General features: G+C 29.2%; 1 protein-coding gene across 1 annotated transcript; it reads left to right on the top strand.

Moving 5' to 3' along the window:
- The first annotated feature begins 9487 nt into the window (after positions 1-9487).
- Positions 9488-12441, top strand: LOC100797356 (probable RNA 3'-terminal phosphate cyclase-like protein). The gene is made up of 6 exons (XM_014775204.3): positions 9488-9890; positions 10306-10458; positions 10572-10750; positions 10833-11008; positions 11130-11346; positions 11760-12441. The coding sequence occupies exons 2-6, from the start codon at positions 10338-10340 to the stop codon at positions 11967-11969; spliced, it is 903 nt and encodes a 300-aa protein (XP_014630690.1). The 5' UTR covers positions 9488-9890; positions 10306-10337; the 3' UTR covers positions 11970-12441.
- Positions 12442-27324: the final 14883 nt, after the last annotated feature.

The following is a 27324-nucleotide window of genomic DNA, read 5'->3' as shown; positions in this document are numbered from 1 at the left end:
CCTAATTTTTTGTAATTTCTAATAAATTTTAATCTATAAGAAAAAGTTGTTTAAAAGAGAGTGTTTAGAAATATGTTTTTAGTATTTCTCACCATTGAAAATATAATAGGTAAAATTAGATTAAATTAAATGAAATATTCATGAGTGACAAGTCATAAGTTAAAGAAACAAAGGGAAACAAATGAGAAAGAGTAGACAATTATAAAAAAAAACAAAAAAAAAACTAGTGTACCTCATTACCTGCAGGTTCCTCGTTATACCAAGGTACGAGGGAGAAATATTGTATGCAACATTATCCTTACATATGCAAAAAGAGTGTTTTTAGATTCGAACCCAAAGACACAACTTTTACCACTGTGCCGAGTTCACACTCAAAGAGTGGACAGTTATAAGAAGAAGAAAAAGAATTAACAAAAAACTTCAAAGATTCTTTAGCTAGAATTTTAAATTATCCAATCTCATATTTCCTCACTATTCTCAACCACAGTTTGTTTAATTACCTATATATCATTGAAATTTTAAAATATTGTTATACTAACAATTAAAAAAATTAAGTCTATGACAAGTGAACAATGGCTAAGGTACATATCTAATGGGACCTTGTTATTAAGTAATCAACACCTTATTTTTAAGAGGGCTTTACACACTCTCCTAAGTGGTGGTACTACAAACACAATCATAAATTCTTCCCTATTTATTTTTTTTATTTTTATGGATAAAAAAATATCATTAAAGAATAAATGAAGAATATATAAGAAAATGAATTAAAATAGAATGAAAAATGTTTTGACTTTTTGCTTTTTGAAGGGATATGATATTAGAATAAGGGAGATTGAGGCTTTCACAAATCACAATAGCTGACAAAGTTTATTGCATGGAAAATATTTATGGAATGTGAGAATTGTAAAAATTCTTAAGGGGTTTCCTAGACTATCAATTATAGAAAACCAACAGGATCTTAAAACCTATGATTCTCACAAATAATCAATAAACAATGATGTGTACCTTTCTCCATAGGAAGACTTTTATCTTTCTCCATAGGAACTTCTGTCTGGTGTACTTTGATTTCCTTGGAAAATGAGAGAAATAAGATTTCACTTCCTTTGGTTTCTTTTCTGCCTCTCTCCGTTCGTGATGGCTATGGGTGAGAGAGAACACTTTTCTGGTGAGGAAGGGGACCTTATATCACGTTAGTGGGTATTAAACCCCTTTTATAACCACTACTCCCATCAAGTAGCAGTTAATTTTAGAAACTTCTCCTATTAAACCCAATTACAATTTAGCCATTAATCGTTAATTATTTACTTATTAGTCCCTTCATAAGTCACATGCCTCTCACATGAGACATTAATTCTTACATTCTCCCACTTGGCTCATGTGACATTAATAAACATTATGGACTAAATAAATAAATAGATTAACTAACATAATGCGCATTAAAAATGACTAAATTGTTCTGTACATTGGGTACATCATAATTTCATGATTAAGAATATGAACCAATTCGAGTCATGGCGGTTGTACATCATCTAATCGATATAGTCCCTTCCATATACTACAAATTAGTCTTCTCCTTAATATGACCATTAGTTAGGAGTACATAATTGGTCCAACATAATGTCTTCATTCAAGACAAAACCTGTTAACATTACTCTAACACAAACATGCATGCAAACATAGAGAACAGGTAATAAAAAACATATCATAATTGAGCTCAGAGTGTCACTAAAAATACATAAGATAAATTACACTTAATGATCATCAATAACAATAATGCCCATACTTTCAACATGTTCTATAATGTCTTGGGCGATAATCCCTTATTCAAAGGGTCAACTATCATAAGGTTTGTGCTAATATGTTCTATTGACACTAAGTGGTTAGGTCTATGCAAAAGGAGCACCTCAACAACTTCACTCAATTCAATGATGGGGTATTTAGAGGTGGTGATGCCAAAACCAAAGCCTAGGGCATGACTGCTAACAATGGATCTGATTCTAGAAACTAATTTTAAGATAAATGTTGAAGCTTCCCCATATGCATTACATAACTGTTGAAGTTGTGTAATCATAATTAAGACAGAAAAAGTAGGTTTTATTGTCTATCTCTAAATAATTTGTAGCAATAGGTTGATACTTCAAAGTTGCCCTGAATTTGGAAGATCAATTAAACATGTACCTATTTTTGTATTGATACTCTCATTATACCTAAATATAAGAAGAAAAGCATAAACTCAAATATAAGTAAACTTAACTATTTTCATCCTATTTATTGATACTATTGATCACAAAAATACTCTTCAATTAAAATTGATTATAATTTCATTGACTCACTTTTTTTTCTTAATATCAAGTTCTAATTATTGAAGAGCACTTTAGAAAAAAATATTATATTTTGAATGTTATTGGAAGAATTCATTGATATTAATCAACTTTTTTAATCTGATGTAAGTTAGTTAATTTACTTAGATTCAGAATAGTAGGTTGCTTTACATATAGGATGACACAATTGAAGGTTAAAATCATATTTATTTTGCCAATCTACGAAAGAGATCTACCTAACATTTTTTATAAATTCAAAATCTTTTTTCTCCTTTGGTGGGAGAGTTTAATTAAATCTAATGGCATTGCTTTAATCTCTTTAATTATAAAATCATATGTCAAGGGGATGAATAATTCATGCTTCATTAGTTCAAAGTAGCATGAAAAATAATATCTAGACGTGCGGATTAATGACAACAATTATTTTTATCTTTATTTGTTGTTTCATTAAAACATTATCAATTTATCAAATTGATCAGTATGAAGAGATTTTATTATATAATTAGAGTATATCTAGATAAAAAAATTTCATAAACACTTATAGCAAAAAATAAATATGAAAAAAAATAAATATGTATTTTCATAAGCTAAAATTAACCTATGTATGAGTTAAAAATTATCTTTTGGAAAAGCTAATATATATGAGAGTTTTCATATAGTATTTTATGCATATATTTGTAACGTCTCTAATTATCGATTTTTTGGTGGTTCTCACACTACAACACTTCATAGTAAATGCATCTTGTTAGTATAGGTAGTACCAATTAATTCTTTTAAGTCATCCTCAACTGCACAGTCTCATACTTGTATAACCTTTAGATCTCTCGCATTCTGGTGTGATTCGATTCGGGTGTTACAATTTTAATTTTAACTTATATGCGCAAGCTTATTTAATTTTTCTTTCTAGTTTTCTCCTTTTATAACTACCTATGAAGATGTTTATTCAAAAAAACTCTATTATGTATTGTGCACGGATTATTCATGAATGAAAAAGAATTCAAATGTTATTTATTTTACTTTAAATTAATTAAAAAAATAGAATAAAAGAATAAAAATATCAAGACACTAAAAAAATATCTTAAATAAGTTTGGGAGAAGAAAGGTTATCATAAATTTAAGAGAAGATATATGTGACACCAACTTAATGTGATCACTTATAATAGACCTCAAAGATTAAGAGAATAATTCTATAGAAACATCTCATCGTATTGAATTAATAAAAAAAATATTTTTAGCATAATATATGGATCAGTATGTTCTTAGCATAATTCATGCAACATTTGGTGATGAAGTGTTTGAGAAAGTGTGAATGCAACAAAGGCAAAGGAATCTTGAGTGATTATTCAAAAGTCCCATGAAGGAGAATGGATCCATTCATGCATAGTTGATCACAAGAGTCTTTGAAACTACCAATTAAATGAGGAGAGATGGTGAGAATTTGGAGATGTTCATGTTGTGGAAAAAATTATCAATTTGTACATTCAATTCAAGATTTGACCTTAATGTTGTAGCCATTGAACAATTTAAAGATTTGGAGGTCATGACCATCGATGAACTACAAGGATATTTGCAAGTTTATGAGAAAAGATTGAAGAAGAAGAAGAAGGAATCGCCAATTTGAACTTCTCAAGCAAAGGTCCCCTTGAAAGACAAAAGGCAAGAATTCACCAGCTCACAAGGAAGAAGAAAAGGTTAAAGGCAAGACTATAGAAGAGGTGAAAATTATGGTGGCAGTGGTCATTGAAAAGACACATGTCACTTCATTAATGAAAGTGAAACCAACAATCACAAAACTTGAAATAAAGGAAGTTGTGATTACAAGAAAGGAGGAGGGAGAAGGTATGGCAAATCTAATAATCAATGTTTGACAAATATAGTCATTAAGTCTAAGAAAGTTGGAGTGCTAATTGCAATGACAAATTTAATAAGTAGAATGATTTCAATCATATAAGTATGTTAACTCATTGGCAAGTGCACCAAATTTTCTCAAGTAGTAAAGTACTCAAAAGTTCAAGTGTCAAATCCACATGGACTTTGTTTGTACTTAGATTGATGCAAACCCAGTTTACAAGGAAGAGATAAGAAATTTAAATGTAAAATTTTAAAAAAGTAAGAGATAAGAAGGATAAGAAAATTAAAATAGAAGATTAGGAGATAAGATAGAAATTTAAAGAGATAAAAGAAAAAAAAGAATATAAAATATATAAGAAATTTTAAAATAAAAGATAAGATACGTAGAAGATAAAGATGATGATAAAAAGATAAATTCAGAATTTAAATATGTTGGGATCTAGCATGTCAAAACTACTCATGGTATCCTAGTTTCCACCTACATATAATATGACACTCTATCTTTGATTTTCCGCACTAAGAGCCTAATCTATCTATTCTTCTCTCTCAAATTTCTTTGCAAAGATAAAAATGATAAATTACATTAAGATTAGAGATGCATGAAATAGGCTAAACGAATATCAATCTATTTCTAGCAATGATTTCATTTAGATACAATTTCCCAATTCTTTATAAAATAATTATTTTTTAATGCATTATCCCCTGAACACTATATGGATGGTCAAACCATAATAAACAATTAGGCACAGAAAAGAGTAATAGAAACAGGATTGCGTTAAATAGATAATAAGAAAGAGTTGGTCTGTCGGACTCTCAACAATGGGGTTTTAACCTTTTATTGTCATGAGAGGTTTTACACTTTAGGGGTTGATGTGGATAGAAGAAGAGGGATGGATAGAGGAAGAGAAGGGGATAATGGACATAGATATAGGGTTTCTCTTATTTGAAATACTCAGGCTTTTGATGTATTCATTAGAGAACTCTAAGTCTCAATGTCTCGGTCTGTAAATGTGTAGGGATTGGTGACTTTCTCATTTGCTTCTTACTCATTTTATAGGCCTAAGGTAGCTTAATTTCCACAAGACCTCGCGCTTAGCGCGGGCTTTCGCGCTAAGCGCGCCTTTGGGATTCTTCATGAGTCTTCTTCGCAGTAAGCCTAAGTTGGCCACTAAGCGAGGAGACTGTGACACCCTCTACCCCTCACATATATATTAATAAAGGAATAAAAATTCAAATATTAATTAAAAGTATTTTTAAAACATTTTTAAATACAAGCTTTTCAAATGGGTAAAAGGCTCACATTCACTTTCTTCTACATCATATTCAAACTTGTCCAAATAAATAATAAAGTCATCTCGACTCAAAGAAAGTCATATAAGTCTCATACAATTAATATAGAACCTATATCCTAATGTCACATCCTATCAGAGCGTGGTGTTCCCGTGTCCTCTAGCATGATGTTCTTCATAGTCATCCACCTATTCATCTGCTCCCCCGAACACAAGTTCAAGATCATCACAGGATCCAAACACAACAACACACAGGGAGTGAGTTATCACATTCCTAGCTAATAGAGAAACAAGACAATTAAATATACATATTATATAAATGAGATACCACTTGCTTAAACATAGTTCACATAACTTCACCACTTCGTCATTCAAAATTCACTTTTCAATTATCAATCACATTACACAAAAATCCCACACTTCGATCAAGATATAATAACACATCAATTAGCAAGCATATGCAATAGTTATGCTAAGACTCAATTCTATATGCAATGTGGTACCATGTCAGTGAAAAACCACCCTGGGGCGCTTAGGAGTACATAACAAGACACACCACACAATGGGTTTGTCAGGTCACTCTCACTAAGTAAGATCATAGAGAGACCAGTCAGGGTCACGATGTTTTGCGAGAATGCTCCAACCATATGAGATCAGCATAGGCTTAAAGGAGCACTCAAACCCGGTGACCCCCAAGGCCTACACTCCGAAGAGTCCGTCAGGGCCTCTCCCTCCTGATTCAGGTCCAACCCCTAAAATAATAATTTTTTTTACATGCAGACACTGCTCATGAATTATACAATACCCACGACCTTACACTCGTGTTTTAAACACGTTCAACACAATTGCGCTACGATTTAACACTGGTTCCTAAATAGGAAACCTACATTTTCTCTTTAACACTGCGCATCAACGCTTTTCTCAAGATAACGCTGGTCGGGTATTGTACAATTCATAGCTTACAACACAATTAATTTCACATCAAGTGTTAACTACACACTTATCCACAACTAGAACTCATTCACAATTTCACTTCTCATAGTGTGACAATCCACCATCACATGTTTACACGTATCTCACAAATTAACACATGTTCAACTTTACACTTATACTCAATCTCAATAACAATATTATAATCTCAAAGCAACATATTCTTCTACAATTCATCACATACTCACAATTTGAATCATCATTTCATATCCTCAATATAACAATTTATATAAAACACTATCACAACATTAGGACTAAAATCCCTTAATTAATATTACACAATTATATCAAAATCATAGGTCGAAATATACAAATATCAAGAGCACAATTTATCAAGCAATTTTCATTAGAACATCAATATTTTATTTATAATCATAAAGGAAAAATTGCAATTTAATAAACATCTCAAAATAAAACCTCAATTTAATCCTCTAAGGATCCCTACACATGTTTTCACTAATCCCCAACTGTGAATAACTCATCCCTTACCTCTAAGCGGGCTCACGTGTCTTCAGCCAGCGATAGCAACATCTCTAGCGGTTCCCGGAAATTCTTTCAATTATTCATCCGACTGCTCCAATAGAATTCCCAAACGTCAGAGAGACGGAGAAGAGATTGAAACCTCCACTTGTACTGTCTTCATACGATTCCTTTTTCTCCCTCCACGAATATTTTCTCGCAAATCCCAACGGTGGAAGCATGCGGAATTGAATTTCGAACAACATATCCAAATTTCACAATAATCCAACGGTTAACGAAACCGGGATCGTAGTTTTACCAAGACAGCTCTGGGTTTCTGCGGGAAAGAAAAAGACTACAATGCGAAGGGTTTTTCTCTCAGTTCAGACATGATATTGAAATTCCCAACGGTGAGAATGCTCGGAATTGTGTTGCGAACATGATACTCAAATTTCACGACGATCCAACGGTGAACGGGTTCGAGATCGTCGTTTTTCTGAGACTGGTTTGGTGGGCTGCGGGAAAAAGAAAGGGTTTTGAGAGGAAAAGGGGAAAAACGAAAATGAGGCCAAAAAGGAGACAGCTGACTTAACATAACTATTTATACCTAGGGTACTCAGCCTATTATTTGCTCTATATTTATTTATTTATTTATTTATTACTAAAAAACTTTTTAAATTTATTTACGAAAAATTGGATGTTACAGAGACACACTGGGTCTGTTTTGCAGGCTAAGCGGGTTGTCCCAATCTTCAAGTTTTTGTATCAATTTTTCTCCAAAGCATTTGAAATTTTATTCTTTTAACTTCTGATAATAAAAAACTACAAAGATATTAATTTCTTTATTATTTCATTAAAAATAACGATAAAGTAAAGAAATTGTAGTCATTTTTAGTCAAAATTGACTATCAAATTAACTAAAATTTTGCAGTTATCAAAGTGTCATTAAAGAGTTATTTTAACCATATCAATGACAATACAAAGTTATTCATGAATCTTGATGAAAAAAAGGGAAATTTTTGTTATTAGTTAACAAAGAAGAATAAACTAATTTGAAGCAAAAAGAAGAAATTATATTTTGAGCAAATTATAGCAACACTTCCTGAACTTTTATCAAATTTCATATAATTCAACATTTTTTGCCCTTTAAGTTTGAAAATATAACACTAACACCACATTATATATATGCTTGAAAAGATTACACTAACACTCCCCACCCCCACCCCCCCTACCCCACACCCTATCAAATCTTAAACTAACACCTTTTATAAAGGAGATGAAAGTGATGATTAAAGTAGTAGAGAAATCTTATATAATTATAAGAAATATCAGGAAGTATTATTATAATTTGCTCTTATATTTTTGTTAATAATAAAGAAGAAGAAAATAAATTCTTATAGTATCTTGACAATAAAAAGTTATTTGTGGATCTTCATGAGAAGCAAAACGAAAATTGTTTTTTTGGCAATGATTGAAAAGTTCTTATTGAAGACAAAGGTCATGTTCTTGTCCTTACAAAAAATGGTGGTCATAGACTTATTTCACAAGTCTATTATGTTTTGACATGATTAATCTTTGTTTGAAATAAGAAAGTAATGAATAATGCAATCTTATTAAAGGCATCATTCTTATTTTCTTGTTACTTGATTTTTCCCAAATACTACATTCACCAAGCTTTTCATACTCTTTTCCTCTATACAAAATACAATCATTATATAGATATTGATCTATCTTGACATAATCAAGTCTAAGATTTTTAATAATATTTCAAATCTCATAAATTGAGTCAATAAGCACATGCATTACCTTTGGGTAAAGTTTCAATCAATAGTTTTAATAGTGAATTAAACAAAGTATAAAGACATTTCATTTGAAAGACACACGTATAAAATATATTTTTTAGAATTTTTGACATCTAGTAAAAAAAAATTGTTCAACATCTTTGAACAATCTATAAAACCTTTTAATTTCCGTATTTGACTATTCATTAATATAAATTGGATGATAAAGTACATTATCTCATCTAATGATTGATGCATATAATAAAGCATGGAATAGGTTTGACCATCATCGCTCCTTTACAAGATTAACATTAAAGTCATTATTATCACTATCAGATGAAGAATAATCTTCATCAAACTGTGAAACTTCCATTGCCTATAACTTGGTTCAAATCCCCACCTTAGTAAATTATGCATCACATTATCTCTTGTCTTATAAAAAAATATTGCATTTATGACATGGATACTTAATTGTTTGGTTAGGCTTGCGTCCATAAGGCTTAAGTCTAGAAAAAACAAATTCTAAGAAGTCTTCAAGTCCTTTTAAATACCCTAGGAAAGCCCTATCTTTAAGTTTCATCCATCTCTTGTTTTGTTTAGTCATTATCACAATTCCTACAAATTCAAAATAAAAGTCCACATTATTTTTAAATATGTGAAATAAAAGAAATCATTAAAAACATGAAATTATGACAGCTTGCATGTAAGGCTTGAGCCATTAGTACGTTCGGAAAACAAACGTACAGAAAGGTCCAAGTTCACTCACATTTTGGAAACCCTACAACAAAAAATTATGACTCAGTCTCACCTCTCAAAAGAACTGCAACTTCAAACCTGCAACAAAAGAGCTTCAATCCTCAAAGCGATTTTTATTCTTTGAAGTCTTAATCTCCTTTTTGTTCAGCTTTATTTTACTGGGTTTGCGTCAAGCCGAACCTCGTCCGTATCAAAATCTGCAGCTTCAAGTTGTCACGAGTTTGAGTTGCTGCTCAGAATGGGGAAAACGACATACTAGAGGCTGAAGGGAAGCCGGAGCTTCAGGCAACGCCTTCTTCTCTCTACTCTCTCCTCCACTCCCATTCTCATCGAGGACATTCGCGCCGACGAGACATGGCCTGGTCTCCGAAACCACGAAATTTCACTCCTTCGACTCTTCGAAACCGTCTGCGACGATTGCCACGTCGAAATCAACGAAACCGGTAACCATTTTCTTAATTATTAATCATGTTTAGCTGTTTTTTTTTTTATCGACAAATGTTTGTTGTTAGTTAGTTTTATATTAGAATGTTAGCGAGAGGATTCGAACCCACGACCTGGGGTGTTCAGACTTCAGAAAAACTAAACTTGATGAACTGAACTAGACTAAACTATATATATATAAAAAAAAAACTGAACTATTTTTAGTAAAAACTGAATTGAATTATTTTTCTAGTTCAGTTTTAATAAAACTATATAATTTTAAGAGTTCATGCACCAATTCAGTTAAGTGCACTGCTAAAAGCAATTTAGTGCAGTTCATCTGAACTGTTTTTTGACTTTAGTGGAGTTAGTTTGGTTGGAGCAAACTATGATTCCCTTAACGGATGGATTATTCATTCTATTTGGGTTGGGCAGGTACCAAATTAAAGTACAAACCTGGAACTATTATGGGTGGCAGACAACACAGTGCACACGATTGCGGTGTCTCACGGTCCATTGGTTATTTTCTGGAGCCACTCATTGTGTTATGTTTGTTTGCCAAACAGCCCCTTACTATTAGGCTCAAAGGTATAGTAATTGTATTCTACTTCCTATTTATACATTTCTTCTTATATAGAAAAACGAAGATATTGTGGTGGTTGAAACTTTAAATTAAAACTGTTTGGAATATTGTTTATCAGGAATTACAAATGATTCTAAAGATCCATCTATTGATACCTTCAAGTCAACTACTTTACCTATATTGAAGCGCTTTGGAGTTCCATTTGAAGACTTGGAGCTTAAAGTAGAGAGTCGTGGATTACCTCCCAATGGTGGTGGTGAAGTTGTTTTGTCTGTTCCAGTTGTTCAGAATCTAACGGTAAGTTTCTAAATTTTTGATAATTTGATTTGATGGTTAATTTAAAATTTTCAATGCCTTATATGTATGTTCTTTCAAACAGGCGGTTAGTTGGATTGATGAGGGTTTTGTGAGGAAAATTAGAGGAACTACTTTTTCAACAAGAGTGTCTGTTCAGTTTGAATATAGCATGATTAAATCTGCCCGTGGAATCATCAATCCGCTGGTTTCTGATGTGCACATTTTCTCTGATCACAGATCAGGTCCAGAGGCGGGAAAGTATGATTCCTTTCATTCAGTGGAAATTGTTGAATATTTAATTTGAGTTTTGGAAATATATTTGGTAGAAAAGTGAAAGCTATATTGTATTAAAATGTAATTCATTCATTTTCTGTTGCAGCTCTCCTGGATATGGGATTTCGCTGGTTGCAGAAACTACGTCTGGTTGCTTCATCTCTGCAGATACTGCTGTTTCTCAAGCAAGGGATGAAGATACTTCTGGCCTTGCAGATGATGCAAAAAGAGACTTGATGCCTCCAGACGATATCGGTGTGGGGATTGCTAATGCTTTAGTAGGGGAGATAGCTCAAAATGGAGTGGTAGATTCAACACATCAGGTTAGTTTGTTAGCAGTTTCATCCCCTTTTAATGGTTCTTTACCAAATGATTGATACTGGTGTTAAGCACATAATTATGGACAAAAACTTCTTACAAATGAGAGAACTATGGTCCTGGTTGACTGAGGCTGGTAACAGAGGGAGAATATAGGCTTAAAATTTTTTAGATAGTAGAGAGGAAGAGCTATGGAACAGGTAGAAAAAGAAAAGAAAAGAGAACATGCAGCAGAGATGTAACCTCCCAGGAAGTTTTATGACTCATAAATGCTATTCTTTGGTGCTGAAATAAGTAACTACTTCAATTTTATTGTCTTGCATCTGGGTTTGTAGGACTTGTATATATAAGATGAAAATTGCTTCCATTTGTGGAACTTTGGCTTACCTAATATATTTTTTAATGTTCTGGTTTATAGGGTTTGTTATTTCTTCTTTGTGCTCTATGCCCTCAAGATGTTTCCAAGGTTCGTGTAGGAAAACTTTCCCAGCATGGAGTTGAAACTCTCAGAAATCTAAGGGATTTTCTTGATTTGAAGTTTATTATCAAACCAGATCCGAACTCACAGTCGGTTTTTCTAAAGTGTATTGGTTATGGCATGAAGAACCTTTCTCAAAAGGTATCATAATGTGGGGTCAACAGTGTGATATAATTCAAAATACTAGTCTGTCAGAATTGTAATTTTGAAGCAACTGCTGCTTCATCACCCAGAAAAGAAGTCAAAACTATCTATCCTCTGTCATTCTTTTCTTTATTATTTGTAGTTAAAATGATTTGAGTTAAGTCTGGCCTTATGATTTGGGTGGGTATTTGAAGAAATATTTGATTTTCGTGGATCTGCAGGAATGGTTTACTCACCTTACTTTTCTTAATTTTATCTTCATTTTTACTTCTTGTTATTTTGCTGTACTTATATAATTTTGTGTCTAGGCAACTGTGTACATGTTCTTGCACATTTGCTTCAGAGATCTGGAACTTAAGCTGTACTTGGTTCCAATCTCTCTTTATGATTGGTCCCTATAACCGAATGTAGCTCTTAATTAATTGTGACTGTGGCTACTGAAACCATTCTCTTGGTTCTGATGTTTTTTATGTCTAAGGAAAAGAGCCTTTAATGTGTTCGAGCTACTGATGTTGATTAAATGGCATTAATAACCGTCTTGAGTAGGAGATGGGGTTTTTATTGTGATTGTATTTGTATCTGTTATTAGTTTCTTGACTTTATGGATTCAAATGCAGAATATTTCTCTGTTATGTTCTGAATGCTATCATAGGGAAGTTTTTCGTGAGAGCATCACTGTGAATGAGTGTGTGGATTTGTTTTTAGAGGCTGAATATGATAGTGTGCATGAATGAAAACCTTTCCTTGATACACAGCAAATTGTCCATGTAAAAAACCTTTGTGCGTTCATATGTATAGTATAAGACTGATTGCATTTCATGGAGATAGCTTCATTTACCAGTGGAGTTGGAAGTGATAGTATAGTAACCATTTAGGGCCAGCAGAGTATTCTGACAGAAAAATCATTAAAAAAAATAAAATTCGTGGCACTGCTTGATATGCAAGGTTTCTAAACACAATGTAAAGTCTGATAAATTGGTGTTGGAAATGAATTAAGAACTTACTGTTACTCAGTGCAGGGATATTAGGCATCTTACTTTTTTCAAAGAAAATGTTTGAGTCTATCAAAATACAACATGGCTTTTATCATACGAGAGATGTGGTCAAATGGGGTTGAGGTTAATGTTCTCTTTTTGCTGTGGGGGGTAGAGGAATGTTGTGTGACAATTTGCTTTTGGGATTTAATTAGAAATTCCATCACTTGCAACACATATTGGTAACAATATGGCTTCGAGAAATCCAATGTATTGGGTCAGTGATGGTTTGGGTGATCCTATCGGCCTTGGTTAATGGTGTGATAAGGGTTCAGGAAATTGTCTGGTTCAGTACATGTGTGAGTAACACTTTCATTCAGTTTCACTTTTCTTTCTCCTTTTTTAGTATGGTTAAATTGATTTTTTTCTTTAATTTATTTTTTAATTTTGATTGGGTCTTTTATAATTTTTGGATTTTATTTGATCCTTTAATTTTAAAATTGATTCCATTTAGTCTTTTAATTATTTTTTTTGCTTCAATTTTATCCTCTTTTTAAAATCAATTCAATTTGATCCCTTCATCTAAATTAATTTGTGTGGTTCTATCATCTAAATTTGATTCTACCGTTTAAATATGCATTTTATAGCAATTTAAAAACATCATTAAGTGATTTTAAGCAGTCACAAAGTGTAATTTTTTAACATCGTTGGTCCAATTTAGATGATAGGATCAAATTGAATATGTAACATCTCATTTTTTTAAAATAAATTAAAAAAGATTGTATTTAAAAAGAATAGAGTTTTAGGAAAATAATAAGATTTTTATGATTAAATAAATAAGGAGAAATAATTTATTAATTAAAATAATAGTTTTAAGGTAAATAAAATAAATATATGTTCTTAGAAAATAAAAAAAATATATTTTATTTATTGATTTGATAAGGAGTAAAATAAAGTTTCTTTTTACAAAATAATAAAATAAAGAAAAAATAACCTAAATAATAGGCTAAGAGTACTCTCTTATCTCATTTTGTCTTCCTCCTCTTCCAAAATTCATCTTTTTTCGTATACACTCAAACTTCTCATAGGAAAACTACGATCACATATTTGTTAACCGTTGGATCATCGTGAAATTTGAACACCAAGTTTAGAACTCATTTTTGCACATCCACGCCATTGGGATTTTCGAAATAATGTTTGTGGTAAGAGAAATTTCTATCGCACGGAGACAAATGGAGGCTCTAATCCCTTCTCTTTTCTTCTAACGTTTGGAAACCCTAGCAGAGCAACCAACTAGAGGAAAAGCTTAAAGAATCTTAGAGAATCGTTAAAGATGCCGCTATCGCTCCAGGACTACACACGTGAGCCCCGCTTAGAGGTGAGGGATGAGTTTATCGCAATTGGGGGTTAGAATGAACATGCGTAGGGATCCTTAGAAGATCAAATTAAGGTTTGTTTTAGGATGTTTATTGTATTGTAATTCTTCCTTTATGATTATAATTAAGAGATTGTTGTATTTGACGGATCAATTGATGCTCTGATGCGAATTGGTTGATAAATTGAGTGCTCTTGGTGTTTTCGTGTTTTTGACCTATGATTTTGATTCCTTTGATTCTGATATGATTATGTGAAATTGTTTGAGGGATTTTACTCCCCATGTTGTGAAAAGCATTTTTGTATAATTTGTTTGTATTTTGGACAAGATTTACTATATTAGCGTGATAAATTGTTATGTTGGATCATGAAATTGTTATTGAAATTATGTGTAAGAGATAAATTGTATATGTGATGAATTGTGAGACGTCGACATGGAATATGATTGTGAATAAGCGTGTGGTTAATACTTGATGTGGCAATACTTGTGTTGTGAATTGTGAATTATACAATAACCCGACTAGTGTTTACCTTGAGAAAAATGTTTATGCACGAAGTGTTAAAAAAAAGTGTAGGGTTCCAAGTTAAGAACCTGAAGTGTTAAATTGTAGCCCAATGTGTTAAATATATTTGAAAACAAATGTGAGGTCGTGGGTATTGTATAATTCATGAGCAGTGTCTGCGTGCAAAAGTTGTTTTAGGGGTTGGACCTGAATGAGGAAGGTGAGATTCTAACGGTTTTTTCGGAGTTTAGGCCTTGGGGGTAAAAACACTCAGTTTGAGTGTTCCTTTAAGTCTATGTTGATCCCATATGGTTGGAACATTCTCGCAAAACAAAGTAACCCTGACTTGTCACCTTATGATTTTACTTAGTGAAAGTGATTTGACATACTCATTGTGTGACGTGTCTTGTTATGTACTCCTAAGCGCCCCAGTGTAGTTTTTCACTGAAATTGTATCACATTGCATATAGGTTTGACTCTTAGTATAATTGTTGTATAATGTCTGTGAATTGTTCATTATGACATTGATGAGTGTTGTTACGTCTTTACTTGAGTGTGTGATTCATGTGTAATGTGATTAGTGATTGAAAAATAAATTTTAAATGATAAAGTGGTGAAGTGACGTGCATTGTATTAAATTGAGCTATGTTATAAATATTTTTATAATGTATTTTGATTATGTCTTTGTTTATCTGTATTTTATTTAAAATGTGAGAACTTATTCCCTATGTATTATTTGTTTTTGGATCTTGTAATGATCTCATACCTTGTATTCATGGGAGTAGATGTTTAGGTGGTTGACTTTAAAGAACTTTGTGCTAGAGGACATTGGGACATAATGCTATAATAGAATGTGACATCGAAGCATAAGTTTTGTTTTAATTGCATGATGTTCCAAACATATATTTTACTTTATTTTATTCCGTTGTTTAATTTGAGTTCTTTTGTAAACTTGGACGGCTTGTTTTGAGTCGGAGATGTTTTTAATAAGTTTTATTTGATAATAGTGAAACGAATGTGATCCTTTTACCCATGTAATCAAAAATTGGTTTAAGTAATTTGAATAAAATTGATTTAATTAAATTCCATATTCTTATATGTTTTTTATTTATTTATATGTATGTCAGGATAAAAAATATCGCAGATCGATTTTAAAAATTAGAGGATCAAATTAAATCTAAAAAAATTAAACGATCAAATCAAACCTAAAAAATAAATTAGATAACTAATAAATTAATTTATCTTTTTATTTTTGAGGTGACTAATACGCACACTAGGAAACAAAACTCACATACATACAACATCTACTCACTACTCACAAATTATTCATTTTAGTTTAGCTGACTAACACATGATTACAACAGCTACACAGGCAAGAACAACAAACATAGCACAAATACTACAACAGCTCCACCGAAGCTGCTTCTCTTCCCAGAAACTTGATGACTCTCAAAACACTCTCCTTCATATTTGTTTTCTCTCTTCCCTCTCAACTCAACTCCTCTTTTGCGTGATCTTCTCTGCCCCCACCGCATTCACTCATAGGGGTAGTTGTGGGAGAGAAGTTACCATTTAAGGGGAAATTTTCAAAATATAGTGTGGATTCCACATTATTTTCTCTCTACCTAGATTCAGATATTTTTTTTCTCTTTTCTCTTATATTCTTTTGTCTTCACACAACCAAATTTATCCATAGCCATTGTATTTATAAGCTTGGGTACTTTCTTTCTATTATAATGCAAATATTTTTTCTCGTTTTTCTCCCGCATCACCAAATCTATCCATAGTCATTGTATTTATAAGTTCGAGCCAGAAGCTTGGGTTCCTCATCTGGGGAATTGATATTTGTCCTCTTGTAGGAACATTCTTTTTTTATGCGGCACAAGTTGGCAAGTTATTGCTGGAATCTTGGAGACAGCTGCTGCTAGTTGGTGTTGCTGGAGTCCAGAGGAAACCCAAACCGAGACTTCAGTTATGTCCCAAAATGCTTCTGTCTCTTTTGTTGTTTTCGGTTGGACAGCCATGTATGCTTGTATTGAAAATTGGGTTTCTGGCCCAAAATATTGTCTTCCGTTTTATTCAATTTTTATTCAAACAAATATAATAGAGAAAGATAAACTGAAATGGAATATAAAAATAAAATAAGGATTACAAAATCGGGTGTTGACATATGCCTCGTAGGTAGACCTATTAAGGTTAACACGAAAATCAGAAATTAATGGTAGGACATATTTATCATATTTTTTTATATTTTTATGAATTAAATTTTAATTTTTTAATTTTTCATGAATAAATTTATCACCGTCACACTTGCAAAAATAAAAATGATTATTTATTCTTCTTTTAAAATTAAAAAATATTTTTATATTTTTAATAAAAATTTAACATTTTAATTTGAATACGTGTTTTAAATTAATATATAGTTATGTTCAAAATAAGTTTTATCAAAACTAATTCTATTAAATCTTAATTAAATAAACATAGTGAATCTTTGTTTAGTTAACATTAAAATCATGTTTTCTTTAACAAGAGGTATATGGGGCTTCTGTATGTGACACCAAACTAATCATCTCTACCTAATCAATTTATTTTGAGATAAAATGATGTTTTTAATGACGATTTCATACCAATAGTTTTTGTGATTAAAATCACGTTTTCACGTGATATAAAGGTTGTAATATAAATTTGTGTTTGAAATTATTTACTCACATATTGTAACCATGTTTAATAACTTGAAATTAGGATGCCCCTATTTCCTATTTATTATCCACGGTAAGATCAGGAACACCCATAGAACACATGAACCAAAGATTATGACAGTTCTAGCTGTGGAGCACTGGTTCACAATTATATATTATGGAAGATGAAGTTAAGTCAACAAATATGACAAAAAGGAAAGGAACTGGAATTTTCGTTTGTTTGAGGAATGCTGATTGGTAACTTATTGAGTGCATGTGTAGTTTTGCATTGGCTAGCACTTGTGCAACTTAAATCACAATGCTATGGATGGAATAGGATGTGACACATCATATTAATAATTTGGGTCTGATGAAAATACCAGGTGAATGCCTGAATGGGATTCTTGTCTTTGGGCCATATACATAATTGGATTGGAATGTTCTTATATTTTATTTGTTTAGTTTATTAATTATTGGTAGATATAATATTCTTAATTAAGCTTTCCCTTATTAACTTGTTTAAATTTTATTATATTTAGCTATCTTCAATTCCCAACCATTTTGATTGGGACAGTTGGTTGATCTTCGTAGTATTGTAGTGGTTGAATTTACCCTTGGATAAATGATTCTATCAAACCAAAACAAACACCAACCACATTTGACTTCAATTATATTTCTCAATTATCAATTATATTTATAAAAAAAAGTCTATTTTCTCATTTTGTTTCGAGCAATACATTGTATATTGGTTTATATATTGATATTACTCAAATGTTTTTCACATTATTTTTATAAATGCCCAAATAATTTTCTTAATGTTGGGTAAATGACCCCTCAAATGAACTAATTGTCTTATTGCTTTGTTGACATGATATGATCGGGTTTTATGTTGCATAAAACTTTTCTTATATTTAGGTTGTCGAGCAAATATTGAGTTGTTGACCAAAGTTTAAGTTTAGAAAAAAAATTATATTTTAATTTTTTTAACCTTTTCATTCATTATGAAAAATGAACTCTGACTAATTTAAAGTTTAATTAAAAAATAGGTATAATTTGATAAAAAAATTATTTTTGTTAGGGATTGAACTCGAGTGATATCAAAACAATTCAATCTTAATTTTAACATATTAATTATTTGTACTCCATTACTTGATTATTTATATTTTAAAATTAATATCTTTTATAATTTATTATTATTATTATTTAGTACATTTTGTACCCGTTAAATGCATGGATAATTAAATTATATATTTTAAAAAAATATTAATATTTTATATATATATATATATATGTATAATTAATATATTTTTCATGAAATAAGTTAATATTTCTTGCATCATGTATAAATTTTTTATGGTGTGTTAGGTGTAGGAAAAAAAAGGAAAGAAAAAAAAAGGTAAGATATTTTAAGTTGTTTGACAATTGAGAAAGTGAAAGAGAAGAAAAAAAATTAAAATAACATAAATGTCTCAAATAAAAAAGAGATGTAATATATAAATAAGGGTAATTTTATCCTAAATATTTTTACATTTTTTATGTTCTCTTTTCTCCCAAATTGAAAGGAAAGTTTTTTTTTTTATGTGGGACTCAATTTTGTTTTTGTTTTTTTTTCTTTGTTTACTTATTCTCATTTAAAGCTCCAAATAATGGACGAATTAAAAATTGTCATATTTTTTTTTCATTCTCTTTTCCATCAAACCAAACAAGCCATTAGCAATTGAATGAGTTTGATTGTAGTGTGAAGTTGTAAAGAAATTAACTGAGAAACATGACATCAAAAAATATATAAACTCATTTAAAAAAAAAAAAATTTGAAGTACTTTTTCTCATTTAATAAACATTTTTAAGAATTAATTTAGATCTTAAACTCAGGACTTATGGCAAGTTAAATAACAGATGATTTATACTCAATGTTAGATTGACAATTTTTTTATTAATAAATCTTAATTATTAATTTGTTAATTTTTATTTGTAGGGATAGAACTTGAATTTTTTTTCTCTCTTAATCACCCACCAACATTTTTTTTTCTATTAGATTGATACTTATATAAATACTTACCTTATCTCATCCATGATTCAACATTTAAGGAAAAAAAATTAAGAAAGTTTGGATCATGATTAAAACTTTCTCGTTATACAAATTTGTTTTCGTTATTAAATTAAATTTCTTACATTTTGCGTCTCCCAACAACGACAACGTTCATTTTTATGATTTGGTTTAAAACATGTTTGATGTATAATCTGTCTATAAAAAAACATGATACAAAATTTTCATGGACATTTATCAAGTTTGGGAACAAAATAAAAAAAAGATCAAATGTTTTATTTTCTTTAATTAGTGAAATTGAACTATATTATTTTTCAATACTTATATTATATCCTATTTTATTTTAAAATGTTTATTTTTAATTCTATCGTATATAATAAAATAAATATTAATTATATTGACGATATTTAATCATCAATGTTTATAAATAAAAAGATTTTATTAAAAGATTACGATAAAATGATTAAATGAACTCTTTTAATAAAATCTTTTTATTTATAAACAGAATTCAAATTCAAAACAAAATTAAACGTACACTGATTGGGTCAATCACCTACTGAATTGGTGCTTTAAATTAAAATAACTATAATTGATTACATTAAATAGAATTTGCAATTCATTATGTTTGGATTTGGATGAGTTTGAAGACAAAGTACCATCATGTTGGGTTTGACCGTCTGGTATAATAGACACAGCATGTGGCCTGCACTAGTGATTCGACAAGAGAGAGAGAGAGACCTAGTCTAAGTGGTAAGTAAGAGTGTCTGAAAGGTGAAGCAACCTAGGACAAGTGTAACGGCATATGGCTGAATCCAAAATCCAACTTGCTCATATGGGTGTCCTACACGTGGAAAATAAAAGGGTTATGACATTGGACTTTTGTCCTTGACCTCTATTTGAATCTACACTGTACGCACTTTATTTAATTGGCTTAAAATGTTACTTATGTTTTTAAAATGTATTGATAATTTATTATTTGAAAGGTTAGTTTTCTTTTAATTTTAAAATTTTAGAATAATTAATTTAATATACTAACGGTTAAAAATCGTCATCATGTATAATAATATTTCAATGAAAAATAATTTAACTAGAATTTTTTTTTTAAAATATTGTGATGAATTTTAGTTGTCACTGTAATAATTTTAATTTGTAAAAAATAACCAACTCACACCCAAGGGATATTCATGGATATGAGTTTTGCTGCGAATATGAATTGATCCAAGATGATTTGAGTTGAATATTTTTTTGTGTTTAAATTAATTTCGACTTAATCCGTTTAAACCGGTTGAATTTTGAGATAGATAAGAGGTTTTAATATTTGGACCGATCCTCTGACCTAGCTAGTTGACTCATTAATTTACATTAATATTATTATTATTAAACTTAGCAACTAAGAGCATTTTCTTATGAGAATTTCTTAACTAGATTTCTTAAGTTACTTTTTGTGGTCCCCATAATATCATGTCATTCCTAAAAAAAATTATAAACAATTTTACTCTAATAATAAGAAACATCAAGAAACTCACACTTTTATATTTTTTGAATTATTAAATAATTAAACATAATGACATTGAAGAAAAAAATAGTTAGATAAATATTATTTTTCCATTGGTAATAAACATTTTCTTGTAGAAGATATAAATCACCTTGTGTGAAATTGTCTTTTTTTTTTTCTCAATTCTCATGATTTCATTTAATCACTCACAAAATTAGGATTTCAACTCTCAATAGTTTCGGTTGCACTACTTATTTGATTACTTGAGAACATTGGATTTTTTTCCAACTATGTTGCAATAGTTTTAGTTTTTGAGTTTTTAAGCTTCTTGGATGTGGTGATTAAACTTATTTATTATATTTTAATTTTTAAATCATGTTTAACATAATATCTTAGCTTATGTGATGATGATGACAACAATATGATTTCTTCATATTTTTTTCCATTATTTGACTACATGTAAATTATAAGTAATATATTCAATATTTCATTTAATAAAAAATTTGGTTTATATAAAATATTAAATTTAAAAAAAATAACAAATAAATTTAAATACTTTGATTCGTTAATCCAATTCAACCCAAATCATTTACAAATAAATTGATTTAAGTTAAATTTTATTTTTTTTTCTTTCTTGAAAAACCAATCTAAATTACTCATTTTATTTGATTGGATTAGATAATAAGGTAAATTCGAATATAAATGAACCGGGTACATCCTGGTCATACCCAAATTCCAAATATTCAAATCCAATTTGAAGATGTTATTTCCAAGGCAAATAATGAACAGATGGAGATTCACATGAAGGAGGCGCTGGAACAACCACTAGCAACTGTTTGGAGGAGACCAATTGGAAGTTGTATTAAAATCAACTTTGACGCATGAGTGTCTAAGGATAGAGGTAGAGCTATGGGGTTTATTGCATGGAGAAGTTCTGGGTGCAACAACGTGCTCTAGATGTCATATATGCTCCAAACCATTCAACTTGCCCGTGAATTTTGCTTTTTGAATGTAGAGTTTGTAAATAGCTGCAAAAACAGTATTTCGAAGATGGAAACGTAGATTTCACCAACTCCATAAAGAAAATGTTCTGTGTTTTATATAGAAATAGTGCCCCTTTTTAGCTGATTTTATATTAAATTAATTATTTTAAAATTTAAATGATAAACATAACACTAACATTTCAAGTAAAAAAATTTTAAAAATTAAAATTATATATTTTGAAAACATAAAAAATTAAAATGATTTTTTTAAAATTTAATGTATTAAAATGAAATAAATATGAAATATGATGGGTTAAAGGTGACATTAAGTCAATTTAATTTGAAATTTTTATTTATTTTATGTATTAGAAAAAAAAGGAAGAAATATCTGGTTTTGAAAATGAGTATATTTGCGAGATTTCGATTATAATGATTTCAAAGAAAGCAAAGGTATGTATTCTTTATTAAGAAAATCTGGTGTTAATGATTGTGTTTGAAATTTCATAAGAAGAAAAAGATTAGACAAAGATGCTACACTCAATTAAAAAGACAACAACGCATAGAAAAAAAGGTTAATTATATTATGCTAAATTCTTAAGGTATTATCATACTACTAAGCAATCGATTACTGTGGAACTAAACAAAAATCGTTTTTGTCACGGCAAGGGTTGAAGATTTTATATTTTAGGAAGCTGATGTACAGCTAGTATTAGGAGGACTTATAATTCAATTTGAATTCTGAATATTATAATGTATTTGCATTACACGCATGTTTTGATCTATGATTTATTATCATAATATTTCAAAGAATAGCAATGAATATTATACTAACAAGTACGGCCTGTGAGCCTTGTTAGACATGAAAAGCGCTACTATAATTTGAAAAGTTAAATTTAAAATGTTGCTATTTGGGTTTGAGATATGCTATTCCGTATGAAAATATACCACACGAATTTGCACGATAAATACATGTACATATTTCATTGGATATTGAAAAGATAAAAAAAAATTAAATTGCTTTTTTACAGAAAAAAATTTAAATTGCTAGTTTGCTGTAAATCAAATAATAACATTCGCACATTACTTCGTGCTATTAACAATTCATATTTCTCTTTGAGTTTTCAGCATGTTAAGTTATATAATTGAGTCGGTACATGTATTAAACAAACGAGTTATACTATTTGGTATGAGGATTTCTCGTAAAAGACCTGAACGAATTCTAATTGTCTTGTTTTGATTGGATAATTATATAATTTAAAAATGAATACAATTAAGAAATTAACGGAAATCAGCCAATATAATATTTGTGCATTAACTTTCATTCTTTTATTTTCATCTGAACTCCTAAAAATATTGATCGAGAATTAACATACTAATTATATCTTTTTTTTTTTCATTCTCATTATTTTAAATTTTTTTATCTAAACACAAAATTTTGAAAATAAAATGATTTTAATTGAAATATTTAAAATTTTTAAAATCTAAAATTTTTCAGAAATTATTGTTAAAAAATTAACGGAAATCAGCCAATATAATATTTGTGCATTAACTTTCACACTAAACATCATTTCCCTATGCATAATTAAATTCCATGTTTGGCCAAAACAAAAGAAATGTACTTTTGGGGTGAATGATTTCCCCTCCCCCCGCTTGCCAGCTTTAAATTACTCTAAAGACGTGTTTGTACATTAGATTCGCATTCATTATTTGAATGTAAAAAAAGTTATAGTATATGTGATACTACGGTAGTATTATATTTAATTATTTATGTTTATTGTATATTCTTGTGTTAAAAAAAAAATATTTTCTTTACACACATTAGGATAAATTACATATGTGCTCTTTGAGGTTTCTTTAAGAAAACACTCCAGGCTAAATCTATTAAAAATTAAAATGCACTTTATTCTTTTTGCGTTAACTTATTTTTTACTTCTACCGAAAAAAACCCTATATACTATAATTTATAGAGGTTAAGTAACTTTGTCTTTTGTTAACTTAATCAACTTGTTTTCTAAATCTACAAAAAAAAGTTAATTAAATTCTTGAACCTCTAGCATTATAAGAACCCTTTTAATATCATATTGTAACATTATGATATGGCCAAAATAATTTGTTATATATTTTCATATATACGGATATGCCAAATACTTTTAGTTATATTTTTATTTTTTAAATTTTTATACCAACATAAATTGGGATGTCAAAATAGTTAGATAAATTTTAGTGTTTTATTATGCTTATAATGATTTGTTAATTCTAAAATATGAATTTCAACTCTTTTGTAATTTTTTTCCTTAAAAAAAATTCTTTTTCAAATTTTTTGACATAAAGCCTTTTGTAATTTAAAAACTTATTTTATATTAATTTTATATATTAAAATATTTTAGGTCTTCGTGCCTTTGTTTGGTGTTTTTAGTTTTTCTGAATGATAAAAAAATATTAATTTTGTATATCATATCATATTATAGTTGTATTGTTTCTTATGGTTTCAAAAATTTGTTGTATCGCTATTTTTGTGTGATTTATGTCCAGTTTGTAACATATTTTTAAAAAAAGTGATTCAAATGTAAAATAATTTTGTGATTATTTTAAGGACATTTAAAAAATAATAATTTATGGTACAAATTAGACTACAAAATGACAAGTCATTAGTTTGAATTGTCTTGAACTATCTTTTAAGTAAAATTTAAGTTTGAGTTTTATGGATAAAAAAAATATAATTAAAAAAAATTTATTTAAAAATGATCAATTAAGTTATCGACAAAGATTAATATCACTAAAACTAATAAATGTTGGACACCAATGATTAAAAAAGACTTACAAAAATTAAAGACTAAAGTAAATGGATAAAGAAGGCATATTTTGAGTTTGCAAAGAAATGAATTAGAACACAGATTCACAATTGCTTTGCCATGTGAACAGAAAAACACACTAAGAACAATTTGTTTGGCCTGTGCAAACTTTTTTTTTTTACTATTTTTATATTTTTTGAAAAAAAATAAGTAAAATAAAAATATTTGACATTTTTATAATTAAAAATAAAAAAAAATTTAAAATCAAAATCCTTAGTATTCTTTTAAAAGCCTTCAAATTTTGTACCAAAAAGAAAAAAATAACTATATAAAAAAGAAGCCTTTAAATTGCCATATATTCTTCTCGATATTTTTTGGTTGTTATGGATCAAGCAAAATTTGGTTTGGTTTGGTTTGAGCAAAAGTTCAAAACTAATTCACGTTTCCCCTACCCCTCTTCCGGTCAATAACCATGTCATTAGATGCAGAAATAAATTTGTTTATTTATTTTTTTTGTCTGAGAAATAAGTTTGTAAGAATATAGTATTTTTTTTATTTATAATAAATCTAGGTAGAGTGTTGTTTCGATAAAGCTGAAGGGATCCAAACGTAATTTACACCCATCATGATAAGCATTTAACATGGTTTGAAAATTGATCCCACCTAAAATTAAACACCAAGTACATAATTAGTCAGTTTTTTCACATTAACTTTTTTCCTTATTATTATTATTATAATTTGAAAATAATCAGGTGAAACGTTATGAAAATTATAATAATCTAGATTAGATTAGATGAAACGTAACTTTAAATTTGTTGATGGAAGCCATGACTTTGTGGGCAAGATATGCTTTTTTCTTTTATTTTTTCTTATAGTATTTATCAAAAAATATTAATTATTATTTTCTCTTTCACTCACGGGTAAGGAAAGTCTTTCCTAACTGAGGCAGCTGGCTACCTGCTACAATGACCAATCCCCACTGTCACGTGACACTGTGTGCTTTCAGATTTTCTAATACGTAATAAAGAGATCTCGTCTTGTTCATCACTTTCCTTTTTCTTTATTAGATATTGTATGCATATGCATTATGTCATGAATACATTACTTCATACCACCTTTATATAGAAAACCAATAATATCTAACTTCACCCGTAAACTTTAATAGTAGTAATTATTAAGTTCAATTAGTTTTTTATTCACAAGAAAATAAAATTCAATTAGTTTTTTATGACATACTAAATAAAATAGTCCTAGAATTTCTTATTTCACTCCATAATAAAAGATTAAAAAATACGTAAGAATATAATTAATAAAATAATAATTATTTTAATCTTGGATAAATGATAGATAAATAAAAACAAAAAATCTTTAAAAATCAGACAATTGAAAAGAAACGAAGAGAATATAAGAAAATTATTGAATTATTAAAAAGTAATTCAATTTTTTTAAAATAAATTAGTTTTTATTAAAAAAATCAATTAGTTTTTTTATTAATTATAAGAAAACTACTTAATAGTCCAGAAGTTTACAATTTTTTAGATTTACTTGATATCATCTCTTTCTTTGTTTCCTTCCATAATTCTCTTAATTATTTGAAATACGCTATACTAAGACACATCGTTAAGTGTATTTTCTGTAATGATGACGACAAATGTATGTGTGAGTTTCGAAGAAACTAAATAGGGTGTTAATGTCATTTGCTTTACTTTTAATGATTTATATAATATGAAAAGTAAAACGGAACATTAAATTCCATTAAAAATTATTTAATGTTTTTATTTTTAACTTTTCTTTACTCTGCAAATAATTAAGATGATTGTCAGGTTGATATTTTCAAAGAAGTAGTAATTGGCGATATATATTTTGAAAGTCGAAATTCAAAAGATAAACAGATTATTCCACATAAAATGATATTATAATAGTGGATGTTTATGAACGAAATATCACTATTACATGAATCAAATCAAAGACTTTTTTTGTCTGGTCACACTTCAATTTTGTGAATGGAAGCAATCCTAATGAACACCAAACCAACACATTCAATGTATTTAACAAAATTTTCAGTATAAATAATTGCAAAAGTATAGAAGAAAAAGATTTCCACTTCAGTGGCATTACATGGTAATTAAAAGTGACATCAAGGACATAAATTAATCTCATCATCTTTCATTTTGAGAAAAAAAGACAAAAAGGAGGTCAGCGGCAACATAAAGGTTTGGCCGTCCAACCCTGTCTTTGCAGCTTTAAATAGGAAAATTAATTAATTGGTGAATAAAAAAAGAAAAAGGCACCACTTTATTTCCTCTTAAATTAGATTGCTTTATAACAAATTTACCATATTAACCATGGATTCAACATATGTACACACACATTATGATTATTATTATTATTATTATTATTTTTTGATTTTTTTTAAATTGCTCATCACGGACGTCAAATTGTTCTTAACCAAATTGTATTTATCGGGTTTAGGAATTTATTCAAATCAAATAATAATAAAACCTTTAATATTATT

This window comes from Glycine max, chromosome 1 (genome assembly GCF_000004515.6).
Source record: "Glycine max cultivar Williams 82 chromosome 1, Glycine_max_v4.0, whole genome shotgun sequence".
NCBI classification, from domain to species: domain Eukaryota; kingdom Viridiplantae; phylum Streptophyta; class Magnoliopsida; order Fabales; family Fabaceae; genus Glycine; species Glycine max.
The sequence above is the reverse complement of the archived record's forward strand: the minus strand, read 5'-3'. Positions and strand labels throughout refer to the sequence as shown.

Coding starts and splice junctions, on each gene's coding strand:
- LOC100797356 (XM_014775204.3), top strand. CDS start 10,338: ATGGGTGGCAGACAACACAGTGCACACGATTGCGGTGTCTCACGGTCC. Junction 11,009..11,129: donor TCAGGTCCAGAGGCGGGAAA/GTATGATTCCTT, acceptor TTTCTGTTGCAG/CTCTCCTGGATATGGGATTT. Junction 11,347..11,759: donor TGGTAGATTCAACACATCAG/GTTAGTTTGTTA, acceptor TCTGGTTTATAG/GGTTTGTTATTTCTTCTTTG.